Source organism: Rosa chinensis, chromosome 5 (genome assembly GCF_002994745.2).
Source record: "Rosa chinensis cultivar Old Blush chromosome 5, RchiOBHm-V2, whole genome shotgun sequence".
In the NCBI taxonomy this organism is placed as follows: Eukaryota; Viridiplantae; Streptophyta; class Magnoliopsida; order Rosales; family Rosaceae; genus Rosa; species Rosa chinensis.
Genome location: NC_037092.1, coordinates 48543337 through 48568305, shown reverse-complemented (window position 1 = coordinate 48568305; position 24969 = coordinate 48543337). Strand labels below are relative to the sequence as shown.

Here is a 24969-nt window from a genome sequence, read left to right as displayed (position 1 = left end):
GTTTCTTTCTGGTTGATCAGGAAGGAATTCAAGAAAAGCACTACTGAAAATCTTCTATTCCTTTGCTAGAAGATTTGGGAGGTAAGAAACAACCTAATTTTCAGCCAAATTTAACCTCTCCCAAGTTCAGTGGTTCATGCTCCTGCCTCCACTGGTGACAATTACAGAAGACAAAACCCTACCCCCTCCTTGTGTCCTTCTGTTTCTACTAATGTTATTCGTTGGCCTCCCCCTTTAGACCAGTTTATCAAGTTAAACTTTGATGGCTCTATGGTTAATAACAAAAAATTTGTCATCAGGGACCACAATGGTTCCCCCATCATTGTTGAAACCAGGAATATTGGCCATTCCTCAATGCCGGCCTGTTGAGGAATGTAGCACTGTCCAAGATGCGCTTTTCCGTGCCTTGTGTAATCAATGCCGAAAAATATCCGTTAAGGAGACTCTAAGCTTATCAATGATTCAATCAATAAGTTTGTGGTCCCTCTTGTAGGATTCGATCTCTTATCAAGGACATCCAAAGTATGACAATATCTCCTCGCGAAGCCAATTTTATAGCAGATGCGATTATGAGGTTGGGGCATGATGCGAACAAACCAACCGCGTGGGATCAAAAAGCTGCCTATTTTAGCTCTTCCTGCTTTTAATTTTGATAAATTTAATTATGGTTGTAGTAGGGTTTCGTTTATAATTTTCATTTTCTTTTAAAAAATAAAAAATGGTGATTTTCTAATTATTTTATAATATACTAGTATTTATTGACACATGCAATGCATGTGTTAAACAATTTTATTCTTATTTTTATTTTTTGGAGGAAAAAAAAAGTAGGAAGTTACAATTGTAAAATGTAGGGCTGGGCATAAATCGAGCCGGAAGTGCAAAACCGGCTGAACCGCCCCAGAAAACCGGCTTGGGGACCGAACCGGACCAAATACGGTGAAAAAGTCAGTTTTCCGAACTGGATCGGCTTTTTCCGGTTCAGGACCGGGTTCAGTCGCTGAACCGACCGAATTAAAACCGAACCGGTCGATAATTAAATATTTAATTGTTATTTAAATTAACATTAGTTTTTATTTAAATTAGTTGTCGAATTCTCATTGGATGCAATCAAGTTGCACATAAAATCTGTTGTACCTGATTCTTCTCAAGAAAACCCTAATCTCTCTCTCTCTCTCTCTCTCTGGTTCTCATCTCTCTCGGGTCTAGAGTCAAACGACCCTCTCACATTTGCCGACCAACGAGACCAACGCCGCTGACCTGCACAACGTCGAGCTCAACCTTCGACTTCGATCTGCACATTTGCGCAGAGCCTTCGATCTGCACAACATCGAGCTCAACCTTCAGCCTTCGACCTTCGACCTTCGATCTGCACAACGTCGAGCCCAACCTTCGACTTCGATCTGCACTTCTGCGCAAAGCCTTCGATTTGCACAATGTGGAGCCCAACCTTCAGCCTTCGACCTTCGATCTGCACAACGCCGACCTTCAACCCGCCTTCGATCTACATTTCTGCACAACACCACTGTCGCCAACAAACAATGAAACCGCACCAGGCCGAACTGAAAATTCAGGTAACCCTAATATGTCGGCCCAATCCATTATAAAACAGTTGTCGGTCCAAATTTTAGCCCAACCGATCAATGCGGGTCGAACTCGGGTTGGGCCCAAAACAGAGCCAGCCCGACCCACGCCCACCCCTAGTAAAATGTGGAAAGTTATATCTGTAGAAAGTAATGAATTTCCTTTTTTTTTTTTTTTGAATTTATATTTATATTTATATTTTGCTATTTACCATAATACCTCTCATATATTAAAATGTATTTTAAATTAACCTATAGTCTAAGGATATTTACGTAAATTCACACTAATTTTAGCTAATAGGGTGGGTTCTCTTAATACAGTGGGTGAAAATAAACATTAAAAAGTAGTAAATAATGAGTGATCCGGACGAGTGAACTTGCTAGAACCGAAAGTTCAGCAGCCCACGCATAAAGGGTTCTAGAGACTTGAGGACTCCGGTTTGAAACGAGTAGACTATCCTTGGTCTGATTTTGTAAGGTTTGAGGAGTAGACCGGAAACCCCAAGCAAACCATTCACTGATGGAGCATCTCGCAAATGCGTTCTCTGCGCTCAACGTCGACGTTGAAGACGACGATGAAATACGAGGGGCGCCTTCCACTTCCAAGGCCACAGAGGACACTTCAGGTTCAGGTTCCCTTATTCCTAAATCGCAATCAAAAAATTATGCTAATGGCCCTTGCAATTGTAGCTCTTGACTCTTGTGCTTGTTTAAGTCTAATTTTTGGAAACCCAAAGAATTGCTCTTCTTTCTAATTGCGTTTCATGATATTGGGGGTGGTTATGTATATGATATATCTAACAATTGTAAAGTATATATATATCTTCAGGCAAGAGGGACAAAGCCAACAACTCTGATAACGTCGAAATGGCAGATCATGAGTACAAGATGCCCCTTGTATGGATTGACTTGGAAATGACTGGTAATGTTAATGTAGTATGCTCATGATCTGAAAATGTCTAACTATGCAACAATCAATCACTATTTGGTATATTTTAATCTGCTCTCTCAATAAGCACTAACCAGTATACAAAGGAAGAGAGACAGTAGCCCTAAAGGATCATGAGAATACAAATCAGTACTTGAAATCCTTTTCTGTCTCATATCTTTTCACTGGATTCAAGTCTTTTCCGTTGTTATCATGTTCCTCTACTGGGGAGTTTTGTTTTGGTTTCGATATATTTTAGGCATATCAAGATTTAAAGATAGGGTATTCTTACTCCCCTGGGACACATCGGGGGAATGCTTGTAGATTAGGTATCAAGAGTGCTGTCTGTTTTTGACTTGGTTATTATGGAGTTCTCTAATTTCGTCAAACCTACAAGGAATGCTTTAATAGGCTACAACATAAATGTTTGCAGATTAGAAAGAACCTAATAAACTAGCAACTCATCAAAACTCAAGAGCCAGCAGTCAGCAGTCATAACTTGAATGATCAAGTATTGACATCAGGCATGATTATGAAATCTGCACAAGTATGGTAGAACTTGCCAATTTGATATTGGATTGTGAACTGAATTATCTGTTCTCAAAGACAAAAGGCCTTCTTGTCCCGATTAGAATCCACTAAAATGCAATGAGTGAACATATAAAAGAGGGCTACTCACTCAACCTAGACTTCTTCACCTAGATCTCCAGACTAAGCTGCACTCTACGTCCTGCTAGTCCCTCTCATATCCATACATAATGCAAGTTACATGGAATATTGCGGGGGCTTGCAGCAAGGAGCTGTAGATGATCATGTTCTAGTTGGATGCAATGGTACAGGAGTGATAGAATATCAACATGCATGCAGGATAGTTTGTGTGCTTTGAAATCACACTAATAAAAATATTTTCAAACTAAAGTGAGAAACTACAACACCTGATCTCAAATTCTAGCGAGGGAAAATCGTTTAGGTGCAATATGTGCGTAATTTTTTATATTGAAAATCGTTTTTGGAAGGATTAGGGACGTATAATATTTCAGATGCTAGCGACCACATGTATGTTTGAATTGACTTTTCCTTGTGTTATCTGTTTCTGGTCCAATTAGTAATTTCTATAGTTATGCCTTAGTATTTGATGAAATGAAGATCAATTCTCTTTCACTTATATGGCGTATAGGTTTGAATGTTGAAGTTGATCGGATACTGGAGATTGCTTGCATAGTTACCGATGGCCGACTAACCAAATCCATAGAGGTATTTCTTAATTTGAATTAATTTGCATTTTGTGCTTTACAGTATCTCATATTTATTTTAGGGTTATTTTGTCTATATGCTTTGTTTGTGTCTATCTAATTTTGGAAATATTAATTATACTTTGGTTCCTCTAGTTTCAAATTGGGTTTTTATAGTTTCACTTTGTCAACCATATATTGGATCTTTGTTGATCATTGCAATTGTCATGCCCACAGAATGGGTAGTAATCGAGCCATGGACACGTAGGAACTAGACTTTTGGGTGAAAGGTATTGCTCCTTAAGTTATAAGGGATAGTAAAGTTATGCTCCTTTCATCAGGCGAAACACTCGTCGTAGTATGGCAAGCAGCCAGCAGAAGGGGAAATTTTTTAAGCTTTAAGCTTGATCGTTGTTCCTTCCTATTCTGATCCTTAGAGTTGTTGAGAGACGTTAGGTGACAGTTCCTGGCTTTTCAGTTGGAAGGTTAGATGATGGTGAAACATAGAAAATCTGTGTCATCCATATCTTGGGTGAAGTACTTTATGCTCATCCTAACGTACGAATGTCCCACAACCAGTTGTGATGACCCAACAACAAATACAATAACAATATCATCTAGCAAAGAAAAATTAGTGCTTGGGCCCAAGAATCCCTTTTGCAATGCCTTGGATAAACCCTTCTGCCAAATATCATCTTTCGGTTAATCAAAAGTCTCGACTCTCTATGGATCTCTTTTTGGCAAGGATGTGTACGGGTTTCACTATAGCATGTTGTATGTGGAGACAACACTATTGTTGCAGTTACCACCATCAATATAAGCTTTTGAGCTCGGTTTCACCAACAAGTCAAAGACGTGCGATTTTCTCCTCAACTTCAGTTGCCAAAATGTGTCTTACAATAGACATTCAAGAAGTGTTCACTACATGTTTCTCCAAACCATTATCGTCTTCCTCAAAATAAGGAACATTTACTCTTATTTTCTTTGTAATATCTCCAGTTGGATCATGTGACTCCCTATCACCTTGAAAAAATCTTTAACCATTTCCAGCCTTTGTCATTGTGGTACTTCAACTGCTGGTTCTTTATCTTCCTTCTTGCTAGTACTATTTTCAAAATATCTCCTTGACGGCTGGTTCTGTTAGGAGTTGAACCCTTCGAGGTTCCATGACAGCTATTTGAGTGTTTGTCGCATCAAGTTGCTTCATAATTAGAAACAGCATAGCGTCTAACTGGTTCTCAGTCATTCCCTCACTGGTGTAAGAAAAGCACCAGGTTTTTTTTATTTTATTTTATTTTATTTTTATTTTTTATTTGTAGCTTGTAAATGATTAGAACAAGATTGAGAAAAATTTAGAACAGGAAAGAACTACTAGCCTATCACTAGTAGGATTCTAGGACCTTATGCATCAAACCTAGGGTGATGTTGCTTCACACAAACCTGGAGATTAGCAACAGCTTTCAGCTTTTCTTCAATTGTGAAATCTGCCTTTGAAATATAAAATGAATCATTTTCTTGGTTGGAGCCAACATAAGTATTTGAACACACTAATAAATAAAAGCATAGGAGCAATAATTTTAGTAAGGTGGTGAAATTGTTTTAATTGACTGCTTAAGCCCAATACAGCAAGGTCTCAAGTAGGCTTAACATCATCTAGGAAAGCTAGGCCAAATTAGGGCTAGGCCATAGAATCTTTTTTATGAGGCCGTGGATAAACATTAGCGGTCTTTTGCGTTTTTCATCAGGGGGCAGGGCTCCTTAAGGTTCAGCTTTCTCAAGTTCTGGGATCTTGAGGATGATTAGAACAAAATAAGATGGAAGTGGTGATGAAACCTGTACAGGTGAATACATTTTTTTGCTTTTTTGGAATATTATGAGTTGTCCTTTTCCTAATATATATTTCTATTAATTTGTGGTTTCACCATCTTTGCTAAATTTCAATGTTAATTATTCATATCTAGCCTTTGCAAGTAATTTCCTATTTGCCCTACTTTTTTCGTTTGTTTCCTTTATTATTATTATTTTCATTTTTTTAATAATCTCCCTTTCAGGGCCCTGATCTGGTTATTCATCAAAGTAAGGAGTGTTTGGATAGGATGGGAGAATGGTGTCAAACTCATCATAAAGATAGTGGTAAGTAGAGTACTAAAAGTAATCGTCCATAGTTTCAATACATGTTTCTATCAATGTCAATGTACAACCCTTACAGCATGTTGTATAAAATTCTATGGGTAACAGATTGATTATTTTTATTAAACTAGGGTTGACGACTAAAGTGCTTCAAAGTACAATTAGTGAAGGAGAAGCTGAAAAGCAGGTATGCAAAAACTCCAATCAGCCTCGCGCCTTCTTGTAAATTCTTTAATTACCACTAATTGTGTATACCAAGACCTCATAACCAATAGCTACCTTGTTGTGTGGACACGAGAAGTGATACGAAATGTCACTACACATATGACAGTAAAATGATACAAATATTTATGGGGCCAGATCAAGGGCATAAATGCATTAATACACTACCACTGGTTAAGATTGGACCTGACATGTAACTTTTTTTTTCCCTAATTAATTACATAATGTTGGAACCTTGCTGTCCACTCTCTCTCTCTCTCTCTCTCTCTCTCTAAAACTCATTAATTCTTAATTTGTATATATGTTCATGTGTATATACCGAAAGAGCACCTGATGAAACTTCAAAGCTTTCAGCTCTCTCTCTCTCTCTCTCTCTCTCTGTGTTAAACCCATTAATTCTTAATTTGTGTATATATATATATAGCCCTTCTTGGGTGCGGACGTCGGCACTTTTTCCTTCGGTGCGGATTTCCAGTTTTTCTCCACTTTCAGATCATATTTTCACATCTTAGCCGTTCAGTTTTTAGGTCCTAATGTATAGATCATCTCTGCAAAATTTCAGCCAATTTGGTGATCGTTAAGTCATCCAAAACTGCAATTTACCATTATAAATACGAACGGTTCCGGTTCGACAGATTCGGTCCGTTCGTGTAAATTGCAGTTTTGGATACCTTAACGGTCTGGCTGAAATTTTGTAGAGATGATCTATACATTAGGAACTAAAAATTGAACGGTTAAGATGTGAAAATATGATCGGAAAGTGGGAAAAAATGGCAAATCCGTACCTTTTTGCTTCGGTGCGGATATCCGCACCTGAGCAAAGTTCTATATATATATATATATATATATATATATATATATATATATATATATATACCGAAAGAGCACCTGATTAAACTTTAAAGCTTTCATTTCTCTGTCTCTGTCTCTCTGTGTTAAACTCATTAATTTGTATATATATGCCGAGAAGTAGAATATGAATTAGAAATGAACTTTAAATTAAAGTGTTTGCATCAAATGGGCTCCGCAGTTCGAAATTAGGACTTTGAACTAACTATAGCCTCCATTATAATTTTTTTCACTTTTACTCTAACTACTGAATTTTAAAAGCAGAAGATGGACCTATATGGCTATATCTGATATTATGTTCCACAAAGGGTGACAATAGGATTGGTCGGACTCCATTCCCCACCCCCATCCCTGTTCCTGAATCATGAGTAGCCTCCATTCCTCACTTCCCTAATGGGGGAAGCCTCCTCATAGGATTGAAGTAAAAGCTCTTTTATTTTCATTTTTATTTTTATAGGAATTACTTTTAAAGAAGTCTACTTTCAAATTCCTTAAAGACTAAATAACAAAAAAGCTGTAACCTTTGGACTTTGCCTGTGGAGAACAAAATTTTGGTACCCATTGTGGTTTTCTCTAGTTTCTTTTTGGTAAAGAGGCAACTTCGTTGTGTTATTTCTGATGAATTCTGAGAACACACACACACACACACACACATATACTCAACCATGCTCATTAGCTGCATTTCAGACTTGAACACATGCATTTATATTGATATTCTAGTTGCATGCTTCTTTCTTTGTATTTTTTGTATAATCAGTATATGCTGGAATCCTGCAGATCATAGAATTTGTAAAGAGAAACATTGGAACATATACACCTCTTTTAGCAGGAAACTCAGTTTATGTGGACTTTGCATTTTTAAAGGTAAGGCAGCTGACTTCTCCTGATTTCACTTTCAGTATTTTGATTATGAAAGACTAGAGGTGTGAGGTTGAATAAGCTCTAGATTTGGTTTGCTTTTGACTTTGAAACAATAATGTCTTTCCTTTTAACATTTTTCCATCTAAACTTCCAGTATGTCAATTAGTCAACATCTGAACTAATTGACTGGAAACAATCAAATGCCATCATTTGTAGAAATTACTTGCACACCTATTAGTGCCCCTTATCCTGTATTGCTAAAGATCTAAAATTTGTCTTTTGTCACTGGCGATAGCCCCATACTATAGTTTGAGATGCAATTTTAAGAAGTTCTGGAAGGAGAGTTTGGTTGAGGGTTTGGGGAGTTAAATAGAAAAGGCTCTTTTGATTCCGTGTGCCTCATAGTCTATGGCAAGTTGAGGATTAACTGTTTTGTGCATAGAATTACATTAATAAAGTAATAAAATAGTAAAAAACTATATTACTGTCATCCATCAGTCAGAAAGATATGAAAACTTAATATTATTATCCAACGTATATGGTAATCACATAAAATCAATAGTACAATCCATCTGAGATCGAAATCCCTACATATCCTTAGTAATCTGAACCAGTGTTTTCGCAAAAAGAAATCAAACAGCAATAAAAGGAACTCCACTTCACAAATTCAAATCGCTCTGCTCCTCACCACTGAAAGCACCAAACTTCCCCTGTTCCTCCCCCACTTATCCTGGTATCTGCTGATCCCAGGGGATACTTCTGATATATCAGACTCACATAGCCAGAGTTACAGATATTTATGAGATTCTGCAGAAATTTGATGAGATTGAAAAGGAAGGAGTTCCTTAAAATATCGCCCAGATCCATTCTTTTCATTCTTAATTCGTACAAATCAAAGCAAAAAGGCCTGATTAATTAAAAAAAAAAAAAATTGTAGATACCCAACAAACCAGCAAATCATAAAACTTTAACCGGTTAACTGTGATTACTGTTTCATTCAAGGAGTAGTGGGGAGGTCAAAAGAGCTATATAAATAACATCTTTGCCACTGCTAGTCAAATCAAATTTATGGATCTTGAGACTTAGTTCTACTCATGTTTTTTAAGTTTGAGTGGCGGATATATTTGTATGACCAATATTTTAAACCTTAGAGTTTCTTGTCCGCATTATCCCAAGTCAAATCTTTCCCCAGAACAAGATATGGTAAATTTAAGGTTGAATGCAGCTGCACTTGGATGGTTGATGAGACTATTCTGGGATATGCCTATGAACCCTCTTTTCGGTTTTTGACCGGAGAAATTATTTCTAAAATGCTATGTATTGACATGTGGTCATTATTCATGCCTTTTTTGACGGAGTTTAACAGAGGTACCTCAATGTACGGTTCATTTTAAGTTTGGGTACTCATCTGTTCGATTGCGGAAACTTCAGTTACTTGGTGATAAATTTCGTTTCGAACCTGGAGTTTCCTAGAAATTCAAGAGAAAGTGTTAGAATACAACCTTGTTTTACATATATAGTGTCTCCATATCATGGACTGTTGGAGCTGTCTGGATTGGTTTCTGTTGTAACTGAGCTGTTGTTTGTTTACAGAGGGCTACATTTCGTAAGAGGTTTTAGGGTCTCTTTGGGGGATTTTTCTTGCTATATTGGGTTGAAATGGACCGAAAGGTTACTTGAGGACAAGGAGGAAGTGGCATTAAATTTGGGCTGGGATTTTATTGTCTTTTTGTGTTAGCTTTGAAAGCATGTTAAAGACACTTTTTTGTTAAATTCTTTTTGGGGTTTTGTATTAATTCAACTCCTCGTACATTGTTCTTTGTAAAAAAAAAACTCCTCGTACATTGTATTTGTACTTTCTACGTATATGCTTGAGCTATTCATGCCTGGGCTATTCCTTTGCCTCCCTTTTTTTTTTTTTTTTTGGTACTCATTTTGTTACAATTGTTAAATTTAATCAGCACCACATTTGTTAACTGGCTTTCTTTCCTGGCAGAAATACATGCCAGATTTGGCCAGCCTGTTCTCCCATGTAGTAGTTGATGTTAGCAGTGTTACAGCTCTATGCGTTCGCTGGTATCCTAGGGGTAAAAACTTCTAAAACTGACAGTAAAATATCTCTGCTTTTTCTACACCACTCGAGAGGCATGTAAAATTCTTTAAATTGTTTTAATGTACATCAGTTCCTTAATGGTTTTTATTAGTTATTCCTGTATTATATATGCTTGCAACTTCCAACTAGACAAGAGTCAGAAAAGGTTGCATGCTGAACAATGACCACTTCCATTGACTCGGTCTATAATACAAGAGTAATGCCTGATCAGATGATGTTGGAGCAGTATTTAAATGCCTCATCAGTTGCCACACTATGTGGTTTAAATGTTGTACAAGAATATGTGGTCTGCTTAAAGTTGGTCTTTGCTATAATTTACCTTCCTTCTCCGCCATCTACTCTCCTTATATTGATGTCACTTTAGCTGGTTCTGTGGTTTCCCAGAAAGTGTATTTGGTCTTTTTCGTCCTGCTCTGTTTATTTCACATTAGTGTTTGTACAATTACATATGTAAATTCAATACTTTATACGAGTATCATATTGTACAATAGTAATGTTTGCTATTGCTTTGCAGATAAAAAGAAAGCGCCTTCTAAAGAAAATAAACACAGAGCCCTGGATGACATCAGGGAAAGCATCAAGGAACTGAAATACTACAAACAGAATATATTCAAAGCAATTAGAAACTGATACACTGAAAGCTTCAAAGCATTTGGATTGCTTATTGAGGTTTGATTTGAAAATACTACTACATGACAGCTTCTGTAGAGTTGATACAGGCTTTGTAAATCACAATCTAATTTATTTAATGTTCAACTTGTTAAAATTTTGTACTGAACAATCAGGTCTGATTTTGCACTCCAACTTGGAGTATACCAAAAACATGGATTTTCTAGTGTTTCATGTTATCTAACTTCTGCACATTATGTAATTAAATTGATTTTGATATCTCAGAAGTTCTCTAATTTGAGACTTTGAACAACTACAAAGGTTTGATCCTACAATCTTATTATAAAGCATTACGTGCGGTAGAAACTAAACGTATATGATTCAAACAATGACTGTTTTATGTGCTTTGGTTTATTTAAATACAAGGGTGAAAAAGAACAAAGTCGTTGGAATGTTCATTATTCTCCATTCTTGGATTTAAATCCAATGCGAGTTGTGCACAATTGAGTACAAATAAATTGGCTACCAGAACATAACTCATATCCTATGAATCCCACTCAGGTGGTCAGTTGATTTCGTACTCAGTTGTGCTCAATTGTTGATGAATTTAGATCCAAGGGTGACAAAAATAAGACAGTTGAAATGCTTATTATTTTCCACCATTGGATTTAAATTCAATATGACTTGTGCACCACCGAGTACAAATTAATTGACTACTAGAGTATGATTCATACCCTACAATCCCACTCAGGTGGTCAGTTAGTTATGTTCTAAGTGTGCTCAACTGTCATTGGATATAGATCCATGGGTGAAAAAGAATAAGGAGTTAGAGTGCTCATTATTCTTCACTCTTGGATTTAAATTCAATGGAGATGTGCATAACAAGGGAAAATGGTCCGTACGGTACCTCGTCTTTGGCTCCTTATAACTTTTGGTACCGGACAAAAAAAAAATATCAATACGGTACCTGAAGTTCTTTGCTCGACCGAAGATTGGTATATATGGCCGTTACCTCCGTTACGGAACTTGCCAGCTGGCAATTTTCAACTTAAAATGACCAATTTACCCTTTATTATTATTTTTTTTTCTTAATTGTTCTTCATATAATAAAAAAAAATCAAAAGAAATTTTTTTTTTTTTGACGGTGAATGCAAAAGAAGAAATGGTGTCTGATGCATTTCCTGAGGCACTTTCAGTGAGAAACTCTCAATGAGAAGGATATTGGATTGATTTAATGGGTCTAAGACATATAGAACTGCATATTTTGCCCCAGACTGATCCACAAAACTAACCATCTCAGAGAAAATTTTACTCTCTGAATGTGGGTTTTCTAGTTCCTTTTTAGAATCAGATCCTTTGTGGCAGAACACCACCAAATCTACTTCCTCATTTCGTCTCTTCTCCATCCTCAAAAGAAAATAATCATGGACCCAATGCAGGTCTGAAAGCTTTTGAACATCATCACCCCACATAGAGCATGACTCCGAGAAACAAATATTACTGAATCCAAAATTCTGCCCACAAATCTCTGACATCCCTAACACTAAAGAACTTTCCATAGCATCATTCTCTGATGCAGAAATACAGGGGAATGCCATGGAGCCGATAGATCGGCCAAGCGTGAGTGGCTGCTTGAGGTTGAGCCGATTCTTCTTCTTCTTCTTCTAGGCTCTAAGTCTCTCTCCATTGACTAAAGCTAGCTCTATGGGTGTAGCCCAAAATCAAACGCTCCCACATCTGGTCTGTCAAATCCACATCCTCAAGAAACATGGACCTCACCGAGCTCACGCTAGATCGACGCGCGTGAGCCTCTCAACACAGCCGTTTCTCAGCATAGAGAAAGGGAAATCATACTTGTCACGCGGGGCTCGATCTTCCTCGCTCCAGAGATGGTACTCTTTGTCGATGAAGAAGTCGAGGTCAGGCTCACGCACCCAGAAGCGCGTGACGGCGGAGCACACCCAAGAGTCGACGTGGGAGGTGTAGTACTGGTAGAAGATGAAAGAGAGGCGGAAGGTTTTGATCGGAGAATTGGGGGGGAGAATGAGAGCGCGATTGACGAACTCGGCGAAGCCGTGGCTCGTGACGGGGAGGGGTTCGGCGTCGTTGACCGAGAAGAGGTGGTAGGAGAAGTCGAGGAAGAGGAGACGGGACCAGAGGGATCGCCATTGGCGGGAGACGAGGGAGTTGTGGATGGCCTCTAAGGTCGGAATCAAAGAGAGGATTTGGATCAGAATTTCATCGGGAAGATCGTTTAGGGTTCGATTGGGTTTGGATTTGGGGCTTGAATTTCAGTGCTGAGAGAGAGAGAGAGAGAGAGAGGAAAAATGCTTAGAGAAAAAAAAAATTTATTGATATGTGAATGGACGAAAGTACCTTGTAAATTTGCCAGTTGGCAAGTTCTGTAACGGAGGTAACGACCATATGTATCAATCTTCGGTCGGGCAGAGAACTTCAGGTACCGTATTGATATATTTTTTTTGTCAGGTACCAAAAGTTATAAGGAGCCAAAGGCGAGGTACCGTACGGACCATTTTCCCGCATAACAATTATAAATTAATTGACTACCAGAGCTCTACATCCTAAAACTCAATGAAAATTTGTAGACTACAAAAGTTCCTGATTTATTTACGAAATAAATCAAGATTTTGGGGGACGAATCACTACAAATTTAAATGAAGATTTTGGAAATCTCTACATATTTGAAGTTTTAGAAGTTGGCTTTGGTGAAGCAAAGCACTAGCAAAAAATTGGAAAAGTAATGAAGTCAAAGTCTGAACTTCAAGTCACACCTCCAACACGTGACGACGATATGTTTACGGCGCACCTTGAAATGTGGGCATTTGTAGACACAAAAAATTTAATATAAATAAAATTAATGACTAAATACTGTTTAGTCCTTAAGCTTTTGACCATAAAACACTTCAGTCCTTGGCTTTCTAATTTCACACGTTTAGTCCTTCAACTTCAAAATTTCGGACCAATAGGTCCTTGCTGTCTAAAACCTTAGTTAAGTCGCAGCGAAATGTCTATTATGCCCTCAGTTCTTTTTTTTTTAAAATAAATTTATTCCTTTTTTTTTTTATTATTTATTCTTTTTTCTCTTTTTTTTTCTTTCTTTTTATCTCTTCTCCTCCACCCCCTACCAGGAATGATGAAGAAACAAACAGAAAGAAAGAAAGGGAAAAAATAAAAAAATTCATTTTCCAAAAAAAAAAATAATAATAATAATTAATTAAAAAAAGAACTGAGGGCATAATAGACATTTCACCACGACTTAACAGAGGTTTTAGATGGCAAGGACCTATTGGTATGAAATTTTGAAGTCCAAAATTTCAAGGCTGTATTTGCAAAACCTCATCATTCTTTGAAAATCCAATGATCATGTGCCATAGATTTTAATGGACTAGAGAGTACTAGAACTCGACTGTTGTGACTGTCAAAACTTGTATGCCATAATATGCCCTGATCCTGGATAGGATAGAAGGCATTAGGGTAACCACCATAGCCAAACAAGCATGTGTCCCCAATTGTGCCAGTCGTGGGACTCCTTAGAATGAACCCCTTTGAGCCTACGTTGAAAACCTTTGTTTCATTACCCTCACTACCCTACCATGAGCTTAGTATATGATATCTCTACCCTTGTCTTAGGGACTTAGTAGAGCAAGACATAGTATGTAGGGGTGACGATGAAAGACAAGTGTGGGGTGGGGAAAAAACCAAGAAAAAGAAAGAAGATTGCCGTGAAAAATGAATGAAAGAAAATGAAAAAAAAAGAAAAAAAAAAGAAAGAAAAACGGCAAAAGAGAAGACAAATTGAAAAGAAAACTCTTGGGAAATTGTTGAAGTGTGGTTTTGGACTTTCAAATTTGTAGAACGCTCAAAGTTGAAAAGGAGGCATTTGTCCATTTCCATATTGGTTAGAGTGAAGGTTAGGCCCAAAACAATGATAATTGGCCCACAAAAATGGTGATATAAGGTGGTCCATATATGCTTTGCTAGGTCCTTAGGATTTTTGTATCCTTAATCTTCATTTCGAAAACCCTAGCTTAGCCCCATTACAACCTGTTTTAAGTGCTTACTTGATCCTTGAGATGGGCAGCCTTTGGTTAGTGGAGTCAGTTATGCAGTCGAGCTTATGGGTTAGATCCATTTGTGCACTTAGTCATGTCATGAGGTCTTTAAAAATTCTTCACAAAATGCGTTTATTGATGAAATATGCAAGCTGTTTGTTGCCTTACAATTTATTCTCTTGCATATACTTGAGTGTGAAGCTTTTAAGCATAGCCATTTCTGAGAGAAGAATCGAGAGTATGCCTTGTGAGTTTGGATTGGACTTGTTTGAAACGTGCTATCATTCACTATATAACTTAAGTTCTCCACATCTTACTTAGTCATATGGGTGTCACATGTTTATTAACCATGGAATTATCTATGCGATTTTGATTAATTGTTTAACGTGAAACCCATGAGTTTGGAGTCTCTGAGACAACAGTTAGGGGAAGTAGAGTCATTTACTTGTTTTTTTTGTTGAGTCTTTATTTTGTTTTGTATTTTTGTTTTGCTAAGGGACTAACAAAAGCTAAGTGTGGGGTAGTTGATAGGAGCAAAAAGTGTGACGATGTTATTGAATATGTGCCCCATTTTAGCCTTGTTTCTCCCTTAGTTTAGTGTTTTGAGTCATTTAGTTGTTTTCAGAGTCTTGTAGAGTGTTTGGAGTGAAATAGGCGGAAAAACTAAAACTCATAAAAAATCCTAGCTGGATCAGGATTCCTCACCGTCGACTGTTTTTGTGGTCTTTACATTTTAATTCCCTTTATTTTCTCTAGAAAATTCTGATATTCTCCTGCTTGTTGTAGGAAACCTTGCCTGGTGGAACTCTTGGAAACAGCAATGATGGAGTCATAAAATAAAGCATTAAGATATTTGACCAAGCAATGAAGAAGGGAAATAAAGGAGAAAAATGTTTTCAGTTAGGGAATAAAGGAGAAAGACGTTTTTAGTTGAGGAATAAAATAGAAAGATGTTTCAACTGGAAAATAAATAAGAGAGAGACGTTTCAGCTTGGAAATTAAAGGAATTGCCACATTATGAGAGGAGTTAAGGCCATAAAGGAGATGTTTCAGTTGGAAAATTAAAGGAATTATGATGCAATCCCATCCGTCCAATGATGAAGGGTATGATCGACAAAATCCAACCAATGCTCCCCTTTAAATAGGCTACGTCTAGAACAGAATTTTCATCACTTCCCAGCCAACATCACTTCCTGGCCAAAAACCATTCCAAGACTACCCAATTCACTCCTCAAACCTCCATCTCCTACAAGACCGTGACAACCATCCATCCATCAATCTATAAAGCTCTTAGGCGCTGAGTCAAGGACGCTCCACCACCATATAGCAGAGACGAGTTCATCGCCTTGTTGCTAAGCCGCTGAGGAAAGCTTCAAAGTGTAACTATGACTCTATTTACAATTTTTATTTTGGTTTTGTGTGTTTGGATTTGCGAGTTGTGTAATTGGAGACATGAAATTTTCGGAATATTATTGAAACCTAAATTTTTAGAAACAGATTTTCAGTTTATTATTGAGTTAATTTTGAGAATTCTTTTATGACGCATGTTACAATCTTGTGCCCTTTTACGTGTTTAGGTAATTTTCAGAGTTAGGTTCATAAGTTTGCATGCTAGAATAACGGTGAGAGTTCTTGTGTGTTTTCTTAATTTGACAAGAGTAATTGTTATTTGTTAAGGCGCTGAGTTAAACAAGTAGCAATTAGTTCTAAAAAGTGGTAAAAACTATGTTCAATGGTTAAACGATTCTGGAAATTACGTGTTAAATTCTATGTGTAATGGTTAATTTATACGTGTGAGTTGATTCGAGGGTTAGATAATACTACTAGTTAAGAGAATTACGCTGAGTGTTTTCGAAAATTAGTAGTATTAGGCTTGGTAAGGACTCTTCTGAACCAAGCCTACATTAGAATGAATCAGATAAGTGGATTGATCCGCTGAGGCTTTTCATTTGAGCTCTTATCTAGGCATTAAAGATGGGCACATTTTTGTAGCATGTTGAAATGAATTTTCTGTTTTTACACTTAGTAATTTCCGAGTGGTATTGGTCTAGGTTAGGGAAGTCGATCATTGTATATAGTTTTATTTGTTTCGTTTTTTATTTTAAGTAGAATAGGAACCAAATTTGAAAACCCTAATACACTTAAAAGCAAGCGCATAATTTAACCCTGAAAATGTCATCGTTAGTATATGATAAATACGAATCGTTCTATTCCGGGGATTGAGGGTACACTAGTAATTGTAAAACAAATAAAGAATCAAAATAAATGCAAAGAATAATATTTACAAAAATATATACAAATAACAAAAAGGGGGATTTTAAACTTAGGATTTCAAAACTTAAAATAAATAAAATAAAGAAAATACAAAAACACATATACAAGGGTGGAACGCAAGGAACAAAGATCAAATCCACAATCATATGAATGAAATCCAATCACAATTCCTATAGTTGATTTTCTATGTCATGAGAAAGAAGTTGACCATGTGAAACGTTAGAAAGCAAACGATTTCTCATTTTTTACTTTCCTTGAATAATTAATCTAAGTGAAAGCACCTAAATCAATCCTATTGAACATGCAATCATAGTCTAGAAAGCTAGCTACTCAAGAACACATTCAATGCATGAAGAACAAAGAAAGGATGTCAACCAAAGTGCACAACCTAGTTATGAATAAGTTCACCTATTTGCAATCCTCCTTAATTGATTTCGACCTTTGTCCAAAGCCTTTACTACTTAAATCTAGCTCCAATTACATGCATATATCCTAAGTTGGCCACCAAAGAACACATACATATAAAAGTTTTCTATAATCCAAAATCAATAAAGCAATCTCACATAAGCAACATATAGAAATCACAACTTTATTTCAAAACATATAAATAGGCTTTAAACTTTGCCCTTAACGTTATGTCAACTAGAAATCAAGTTCATACGAAATCAAAACAAAGAAAACCAAAAAGGTTACAAGGAATAAGATAGAATTACACCATGAAGGATGAATGGTGGAAAGCTTGAGATGTTAGTCTTGGATCTTGAAAGCAAGGCTCCAAAGCTTCACAACACAAGGTGGATGATGGCGGCTAGGAGGCTTCATGGCTTCTTCTTCTCTTCTTCTCTTTGCTTGAAGACGCAGAGACTTGAAACTAGAGGATGGAGAGAAAGCTTGACATTATGGAGAGAATTTTCTGAATGAAGAGGTGTGTTGTCTTGTGTTGGTGTGAGGAGGCTATATATAGGGCAAGGCAAGGCTTCATGAATTTAATTTTCAAAGAATTTTCTGGTTGCACCACACAGCTTCGATCAATCACGTAGCGCCACGTCAGCTCTGTTATGTCATCCAACCAATCAAAAAGCTCCAAAATCAATCCCTAATATATTGTTGCCAAATATCTAGGCATGAACCTAGACAATGTATCCGGATGCATTTTGGACCTTTTCTCCCTTAAATCTTTCCATGGCTTTATCCTTAACATCCTCCCCTTGATTTTTTCTTGATTTTCACATTAAAATTGTAGATTTTATTCTCTAATTTCAGCCAACATATCTTGAGGGAATTAAGGAACGAATCTGGACGTAATCCCATGAAACTCTCCCAAGATTTTCTCAACGTAATCTCCTTGCAAAAATCATATTTAATCTCCCATAATATCTCCCACGTCATCTTCAAGCCATGTGGTCTCCTAATGCCTTCAGGTTTCCTAGCCTCATTAGGATTCCTGCGTTGACTGGGATTCCTAGTTGGAACAGGAAAACTCAATTTGTTCATTTCAGCTCATTTCTTCTCCATTTTCTCCCTTGTACCTAGAAAATAAAAACTAAATTAAAATTTATTTATTTAAGGAAATAACTAAGTAAAATATGAGGAAATAATTATTAAAACGTCGCATAAAAATGCTCCTATCAAACCCCCCATTTTATTCTTTTATTTGTTAATTGACCTTTTTGTGTAGGTGTACCCTACAATCCCTGGACTGAACGATCCCTGCTTATCCTATACTGACAACTACATTTTGCAGGGTTTAATTGTGAGGCTATTTTAGCCGCATCACATCTTCGTCATCGTCCTTTCGAAGAAGAGGATCCTTTTCAGGATCAAGACTATGGACGATCATGGGGGTGCTTGATGGCTTGACCTTGTCAAAATGCCTAAGCATCTATCGACACGATGCTCAAGTTCTAAACCGAGACATAATCGTGTTCTCCCAAAATCCTCCATCTCAAACTTGGATTTCAAGTGTTCAGCGGTTCCCCTTAACTCTTTAAGGGCTTCTAATGAAGATCATGTCCAACATGAACCGCGATAGAATCCGAAACTTGTTATAGAAACGCGTGGGCATATCCCTTCCCAATCAAGTAGTCACTTTAGTGAGCGTTTCAATCTTATTGTAAACACGCTCCGTGGTCTAGAGCCTCTTGACTTGGGTAAATGAAGTTCACCATGAACCTTCATGTATATTCCGTATCTAGATCCCCGTAGAGATATATATGATGTCGCTTTTGTTGAGCGACCAATTTAACCCTGAAATGTCATTAGTAGTATAAAGTAAATAGGGATCGTTCTATTCCGGGGATTGAGGGTACACCTGTCATTGTCAAACAATTAAACAATTAAAATTAAAACAAAGTATAATATTTACGAAAATATAACAAAATATATACATATTTACGAAAAAGGGGGATTTTTGATTTTTGGTTTTCGAAAATTAAACTAAGTTAAGAAAATAATTAAAATGCAAAAACATAAAAATATAAATGGGATGCAAGAACAAAGATCAAAGTCGAAACTCATGATTAAAATTAATTCAAGTTCATCATTGTTCATCATAGTCATGCAAGAGGAGTTGATCATGTGAAACGTTCAAAAGCAAACAATTTCCCATATTTTACTTTCAATGCTAATTAACCTAAGTGAAAGCACCTAGATTAATTCTATCAAACATGCAATCAAGCCCTAGAAAGCTAGTCAATCATGTCATGTTTAACGCAATAAACACCTAGAAAGGCTATCAACTCAAATGTGCAACTTAGTGTGAAAAAGTCCACCTAATTGCAATCTTCTTTGATTAAATTCGGTTTTTGCACAAAACCTTTACTACTTGTCGATTCAAGAACACAAAACCAAAAAGTTGATTCATGTTCTCAAATTCGTAGCAACATTGACATAAAAACCCTAAATGTTTCGAACCATTCACGATAATCATACAAAAGATTTCTATCATGCAAATTTAATCAAACACTCACACAAAAGCAACCATAAATCGCAATATATGAATCTGAAAATTAACAATTCATCATAAAATTTCAGAAAACAATACTTGTTCATACATATGTGTCAACTAAGGCAAAACCAACGAAAATACAAAGCAAAGGTACAAGGAGAATCGGATTACACCGTGATGAAGATGAGATGAATGAAGTGATGATGTGGTCTCTTGAATTTCGAAAGCAATCTTCAAGGTGGAGGGTGGATGGTATGCACGGCTTGTCTTCTTCTTCCTTGGCCTTGCTTGCACTTCGTGGTTGCCCTAGAGGATGGAGAGGAGCACGGCTAGTCTAAAGAGATTTCTGAATTATTTTCTCAAAGTGTAGAACGTAAAAGTGTGGAACTTGGGAACCCTTGACGTTGAGAGAAGAGATGAATATATAGGAGCACGGCTTCCTTTGTTCTCCAAGCCGTGTAACCCTAATGAAACTCACGGCACAATGATATAACTCCACATAATTTCCTCCAATGCTTGCTTGCCACATAAGCCCTATGAGGTGGTGCAACCAATCACAAAATTCCAATATAAATTCCCTAAATAATCTTGCCGAAATATAAAGAGATATTTTCTGATTTCCTTCACCAATTTCGGCAACAATATATTTAGAGAATAAAGGGGGACGAACCTAGACTCCTTTGAGAGCTTTTTGTGTTCAACACATATTCTTTTCCTTTAAAAGCTCCCTAAGAAATCTCCACGAAATATCTCTTGAATTTCTGATTTTCCACACGGCAAAACCCTAGTTTCTCTCTTCATTATCCCTTGGCCGAATTCTCTAGGGTTTCTCTTTTATTTTGCACGGCCTCCCCTTGTTTTCCTCTTGGCTTGGACGGCTAGGAGTCTCTAGGGTTTTATCTCTTGATTTATTTCCATAAAAATAACCCTAGAAAATCTCCTTTTAATTTCTGATTTTCTTGGACGCCACCTCCTTGTTTATCTCTTGAAAATTCACGGCAACAACAACTTAAAGGGTTAGGGTTTGCGTCACAAACCCTAATGTCACAGGCTTTGATGGGCCTTTATCCAATTTGCCGAAAATCCAAAGAGTTCTTGGGCCTCGTTGCTTCATCTTCAAGCCTTCTCATTTTCCAACGCAAAACACATTATTTTTCCATTTCTTTTTCATGGTTGCGTTGGAAACTTCATTGGTGGGCCTTTCCTCCTTTTCGCAGGGTTTCCTGGTTGGACCAGGAAAGCTTCTTTCTTCATTTCTGCTCAAATGTGTGGGCCAATTTCTCTCAAGTTCGTTCGTCTTGATGTTCGCAAGCTCCTCTTTCCATTTGTGCGTTCATTTCCACTTTCTAGCTCGGAGGTCCTGAAAATAGAAACTATACTTAAAATAGAAACTTTCTAAAAAATGAAAATAGAAACTTACTAAAAATGAAAAATAGAAACTTTCCTAAACTGAAAAATGGAAACTTGCCAAAAATGAGAAATGAAAACTACAAAAATAGAAACTTTCTACAAATAGGAACTTTCCCAATCAAAGAATGGAAACTTTCCTAAACAGGGTTTTATTAAGGAAATAACGCAGAAAATGTAGGGAAAAACAAGTAAAACGTCGCATTAAAATGCTCCTATCAATATAGTGACCACATTTGTCAGTTGCATGTTCAGTTATTCGGAAACTACCAAACTGACAAGGTAGTGGAGTGCAATGACATCCATTACGAGAGAATATGTCTCATCGTAGTCGATTCCAGGGCGTTTTGTGAGAAGCCTTGCGCCATAAGGCGAGATTGCCATCTCTTTTTCTCATCACGCTTTCTAACGAAGACCCATTAGTCAATAGGTTTTATGTCAAGAGGTGTTGGCATTACTGGCTCAGAGAACCTTCCTTTTCGTTAGAGAATCCATCTTAACCTGGATTATATCTATCCATTTAGGCCAAATCTCTCTACGTTGGCATTCATTCATCAATAGACCGTGGTTCGATGTCATCAGACTCAACAAACTCATGCGCAACAAAATGCGCAACTACATCATCAATTGTGATGGAGTTTCTATCCAACGTCTCATGTACACTAGTGTAAGTTTCATAGAGCTCTATATTCTCAGGAATAGATTCTGACGTTGAGGCGTCCCCCAACGATAACCATAACCCAGAAGAGACTCATGAGACGGATTTTGAGTGTTGATGATCAAAGCATTAGAATGTGCCAAAGTATCCTTCGAACTCACGGGCCTCCCACACATCCTAGCTGGGGCCATGGTATATAACACTAGACTGCCACTCTCTTTGGCATTGGCACCATGCCTACCTCTGTGTAGGGTGGCGCTACGTCCTCTCGTAGGGACGTCCTTCCTTGCAGGCATGTTTGCAGCATATTTGTGTGATCTCGTCACTTTAATAGGGATCAAGATGAGACATAGTGGGGACAGACCACGACAATTCATGTCGTTCCTGTTGAACATCTGTGTTCTTATCTCCCTCGAACGACGGGAAGACTGTTTCATCAAAGTGACATCTGCAAATCTAGCGGTAAGGAGATCGCCTTGCAAGGGCATTAAGTGGCGGACTATTGTTGGAGTCTCAAATCCAACTGAGTTGCCCATTCGTCTGTAAGGACCTATCATAGTGCGCTGTGGCGGCGCAATGGGCAAATAAATGGCTCACTCAAATGTGCGTAAGTACAAAATACTTGTACCCAGTCACTAGCTGTAACGCAGGGGTACATTGAGTGGCGGTAGGTTGTAGACAAATTAGCATAGCTGCATGCGATATTGCATCACCTCAAGCGGATATAAGGAGAGTAGTGCGCATTACCAATGTCCAGACTATCATCGTAGTCATTTCCGCGAGACCAATTGGGTGTGTACATGGGAATATGATGTCCAACATCAGTCCCAATGCAATAACCATCGAAAGTCTTCGATGTAAAATCTCCAGCATAATCAAATCCAATTGACTGAATATGATAATTTGGGGAGTGAGCCTGTTGTCATATGATATGTGCTAGGAGTGTAGCATAAGCAGCATTACAAGTGGACATTGGCACGACACGTGACCAGCGTGTTTGCGTGTCAACCAACATCATGAGATATTTAAACGTCCGCAAGTTGGTTGAATCAGTCCATAGAATCCCCATGGATTTGATGTAAGAACAGAATGAGTATTTTCATATCCTTTGCGTAGGACGGTCTCAGTCCTAATTTCCCGAAGGAACTGGCTTTGCAAAATGAGCGAGAGGCCTTCGAAGTGACCAATGAGGATTTTGGTTGGGCCTGAGCGTTTGTAGCGCTATTGGAAGCAAAATGTGTGACTACATCTCCCATCATGGCGTTGGAGCCATGGAAATTATCATGTATGGCATCATGGCCACAAGGAGGAACAACCATGGCGTTATGCTCATGGTTGGCGCCTTTTATGGCGTCATCAAATTCTTGCTTCGTTTTGCTCAAAAGGATGGATGTCCGAGTGAAGTCTTTAGTAGATGGATCATTATATCATGACTAGGATGACCTATCCTGTCGTGACAAAGCCAATATTTGTCTAAATCCAAGAGATCTTCTCTCATAACTTTATTGGATTTAATAGCTCGAATAGTGACATAGAGTCCACTAGAGAGACACATAAACTTCTCTAAGATGCGCCTTTGTTCGCAATCGTTAGAGGTATTTGCAAAGGAACTCATCTCCGTTCTCTACATGCGTTTTCGCATGGAATCTGTTGGCTATTCATAGGGCAATTTGCCCTAAGAGTGTAGAGAGTTTCTGTGACAGTAATTAAGGTACCATTTGGCAAGTGGAACTTGGGCTATTCCATGTCCTTGAATTAATATTGATGGCCTAGCCATCGTAGTCACAAAGTAATATGTTCAGAATCAAAATTGAGTCATAATGAAAAGAACTTGAAATTTTATTCATAAACCAATGGAGTACATCATTGTTTCTTTGATCAAAGAAAATCTAATCCAATAAACTAGTTAATGCAAAACAATGGTAGTCGTCTAACTCCTTTCGGTATCCAATGTAAATGTGACCGGGTGAGTAGAGAGATGTCGGTGGAGCAAAGCTCGCTTAAGTACCACTTATCTCAAAACCTTCCTAGACATCACACTTACATTGAGTATGCCTACTTTGAAGAAAGACTAATATCATTGGCATCTACTACAAAAGTAATATGGCAATTGCCTACATCTACTGGAAAATAAAAAGACTTAATCAAAATCGCCAGTTTCTGGGTCATGATCCTTGTAGTCTTCCACCCTTAGATCGAGATCGCCATCTTGATCTTCTTGTTCCATGTAATTTGCTTCCCTTGCTTCACGATACATCTTGTATGCGTTTGCAACATTCTGGGGTGCTGTACATGCTTTGGCCCAATGTTTAGTTGATCCACATCGAAAATAAACATCATTATGGTCAGGCTCCCTTGATCGAGGCGCCATTGGGGCGCGATTTGGACGACCTATGCTCTTGGTGGCGTTACCACCATGGTCGGAGGCTCCGCCTCTCTCTCTCTTCACACGTTGACCTCCACAATTCCGTGCACGCCTCTCTTGGTGATTTCCTTCCTCTTTAGGACGAACATATGGACCAAAATGTCCAGAATTGTCCCTACTCTTAGGGTTTGGCTCCTTGCGTCCTCCATTGGGGGCGCGATTATAGTTAGACTCCGGAATAGACTTAGTTCCCACGGGTCTAGCATTATAGTTCTTCACAAGAATATTGTCGTGCTTTTCAGCTACGTTCATGGGGCCAATGAGCTCATGAAACCTTGTGATACGTCCTGCATTTACATCAATCCGATAATTCTTTGAAATCATCAGTGCAGAGACGGGGAAGGTAGAGAGAGTCTTCTCGATCAACATCGTATCAGTTATGGCTTGGCCACAAAACTCCATCAGAGACTTGATACGAAGAGCTTCCGAGTTATAATCAAGCACAGACTTGAAATCACAAAAGTGGAGGCTATGCCATCACACTTCTAAATCAGGAAGTAGGGAGTCACGAATGTTGCCAAATCGCTGCTCAAGTTCTACCCATAGCTTTCTTGGGTCTTCCTCATTGAGGTATTCATTTTGGAGTGCGTCATTCATGTGCCTTGTCATGAGACTTATGGCTTTAGCTTGTTTTGCTTCAAAAGCAGTAGCTTGCTCAATG

General features: G+C 37.8%; 1 protein-coding gene across 3 annotated transcripts; it reads left to right on the top strand.

The window, feature by feature from the left end:
* The first annotated feature begins 1967 nt into the window (after positions 1 to 1967).
* On the top strand, positions 1968 to 10840 carry LOC112167550 (oligoribonuclease). Of its 3 annotated transcripts, XM_024304576.2 has the most exons (8): positions 1970 to 2206; positions 2410 to 2502; positions 3686 to 3762; positions 5792 to 5873; positions 6002 to 6057; positions 7719 to 7805; positions 9799 to 9889; positions 10430 to 10840. In XM_024304576.2, the coding sequence occupies exons 1-8, from the start codon at positions 2101 to 2103 to the stop codon at positions 10543 to 10545; spliced, it is 708 nt and encodes a 235-aa protein (XP_024160344.1). In that variant the 5' UTR covers positions 1970 to 2100; the 3' UTR covers positions 10546 to 10840. The 3 variants fall into 3 exon arrangements, with proteins under 3 accessions (XP_024160345.1, XP_024160346.1, XP_024160344.1); XM_024304577.2 differs by lacking the exon at positions 9799 to 9889 and having other exon boundaries at positions 1968 to 2206; XM_024304578.2 differs by lacking the exons at positions 9799 to 9889; positions 10430 to 10840 and adding an exon at positions 9396 to 9685 and having other exon boundaries at positions 1968 to 2206.
* Positions 10841 to 24969: the final 14129 nt, after the last annotated feature.

What these genes read in the sequence shown, in the direction of transcription:
- LOC112167550 (XM_024304576.2), top strand. Translation starts at nt 2,101, where the DNA reads ATGGAGCATCTCGCAAATGCGTTCTCTGCGCTCAACGTCGACGTTGAA. An exon ending in GATTGACTTGGAAATGACTG is followed by an intron (nt 2,503 to 3,685) that starts GTAATGTTAATG and finishes TATGGCGTATAG; the next exon opens with GTTTGAATGTTGAAGTTGAT. An exon ending in AACTCATCATAAAGATAGTG is followed by an intron (nt 5,874 to 6,001) that starts GTAAGTAGAGTA and finishes TTATTAAACTAG; the next exon opens with GGTTGACGACTAAAGTGCTT.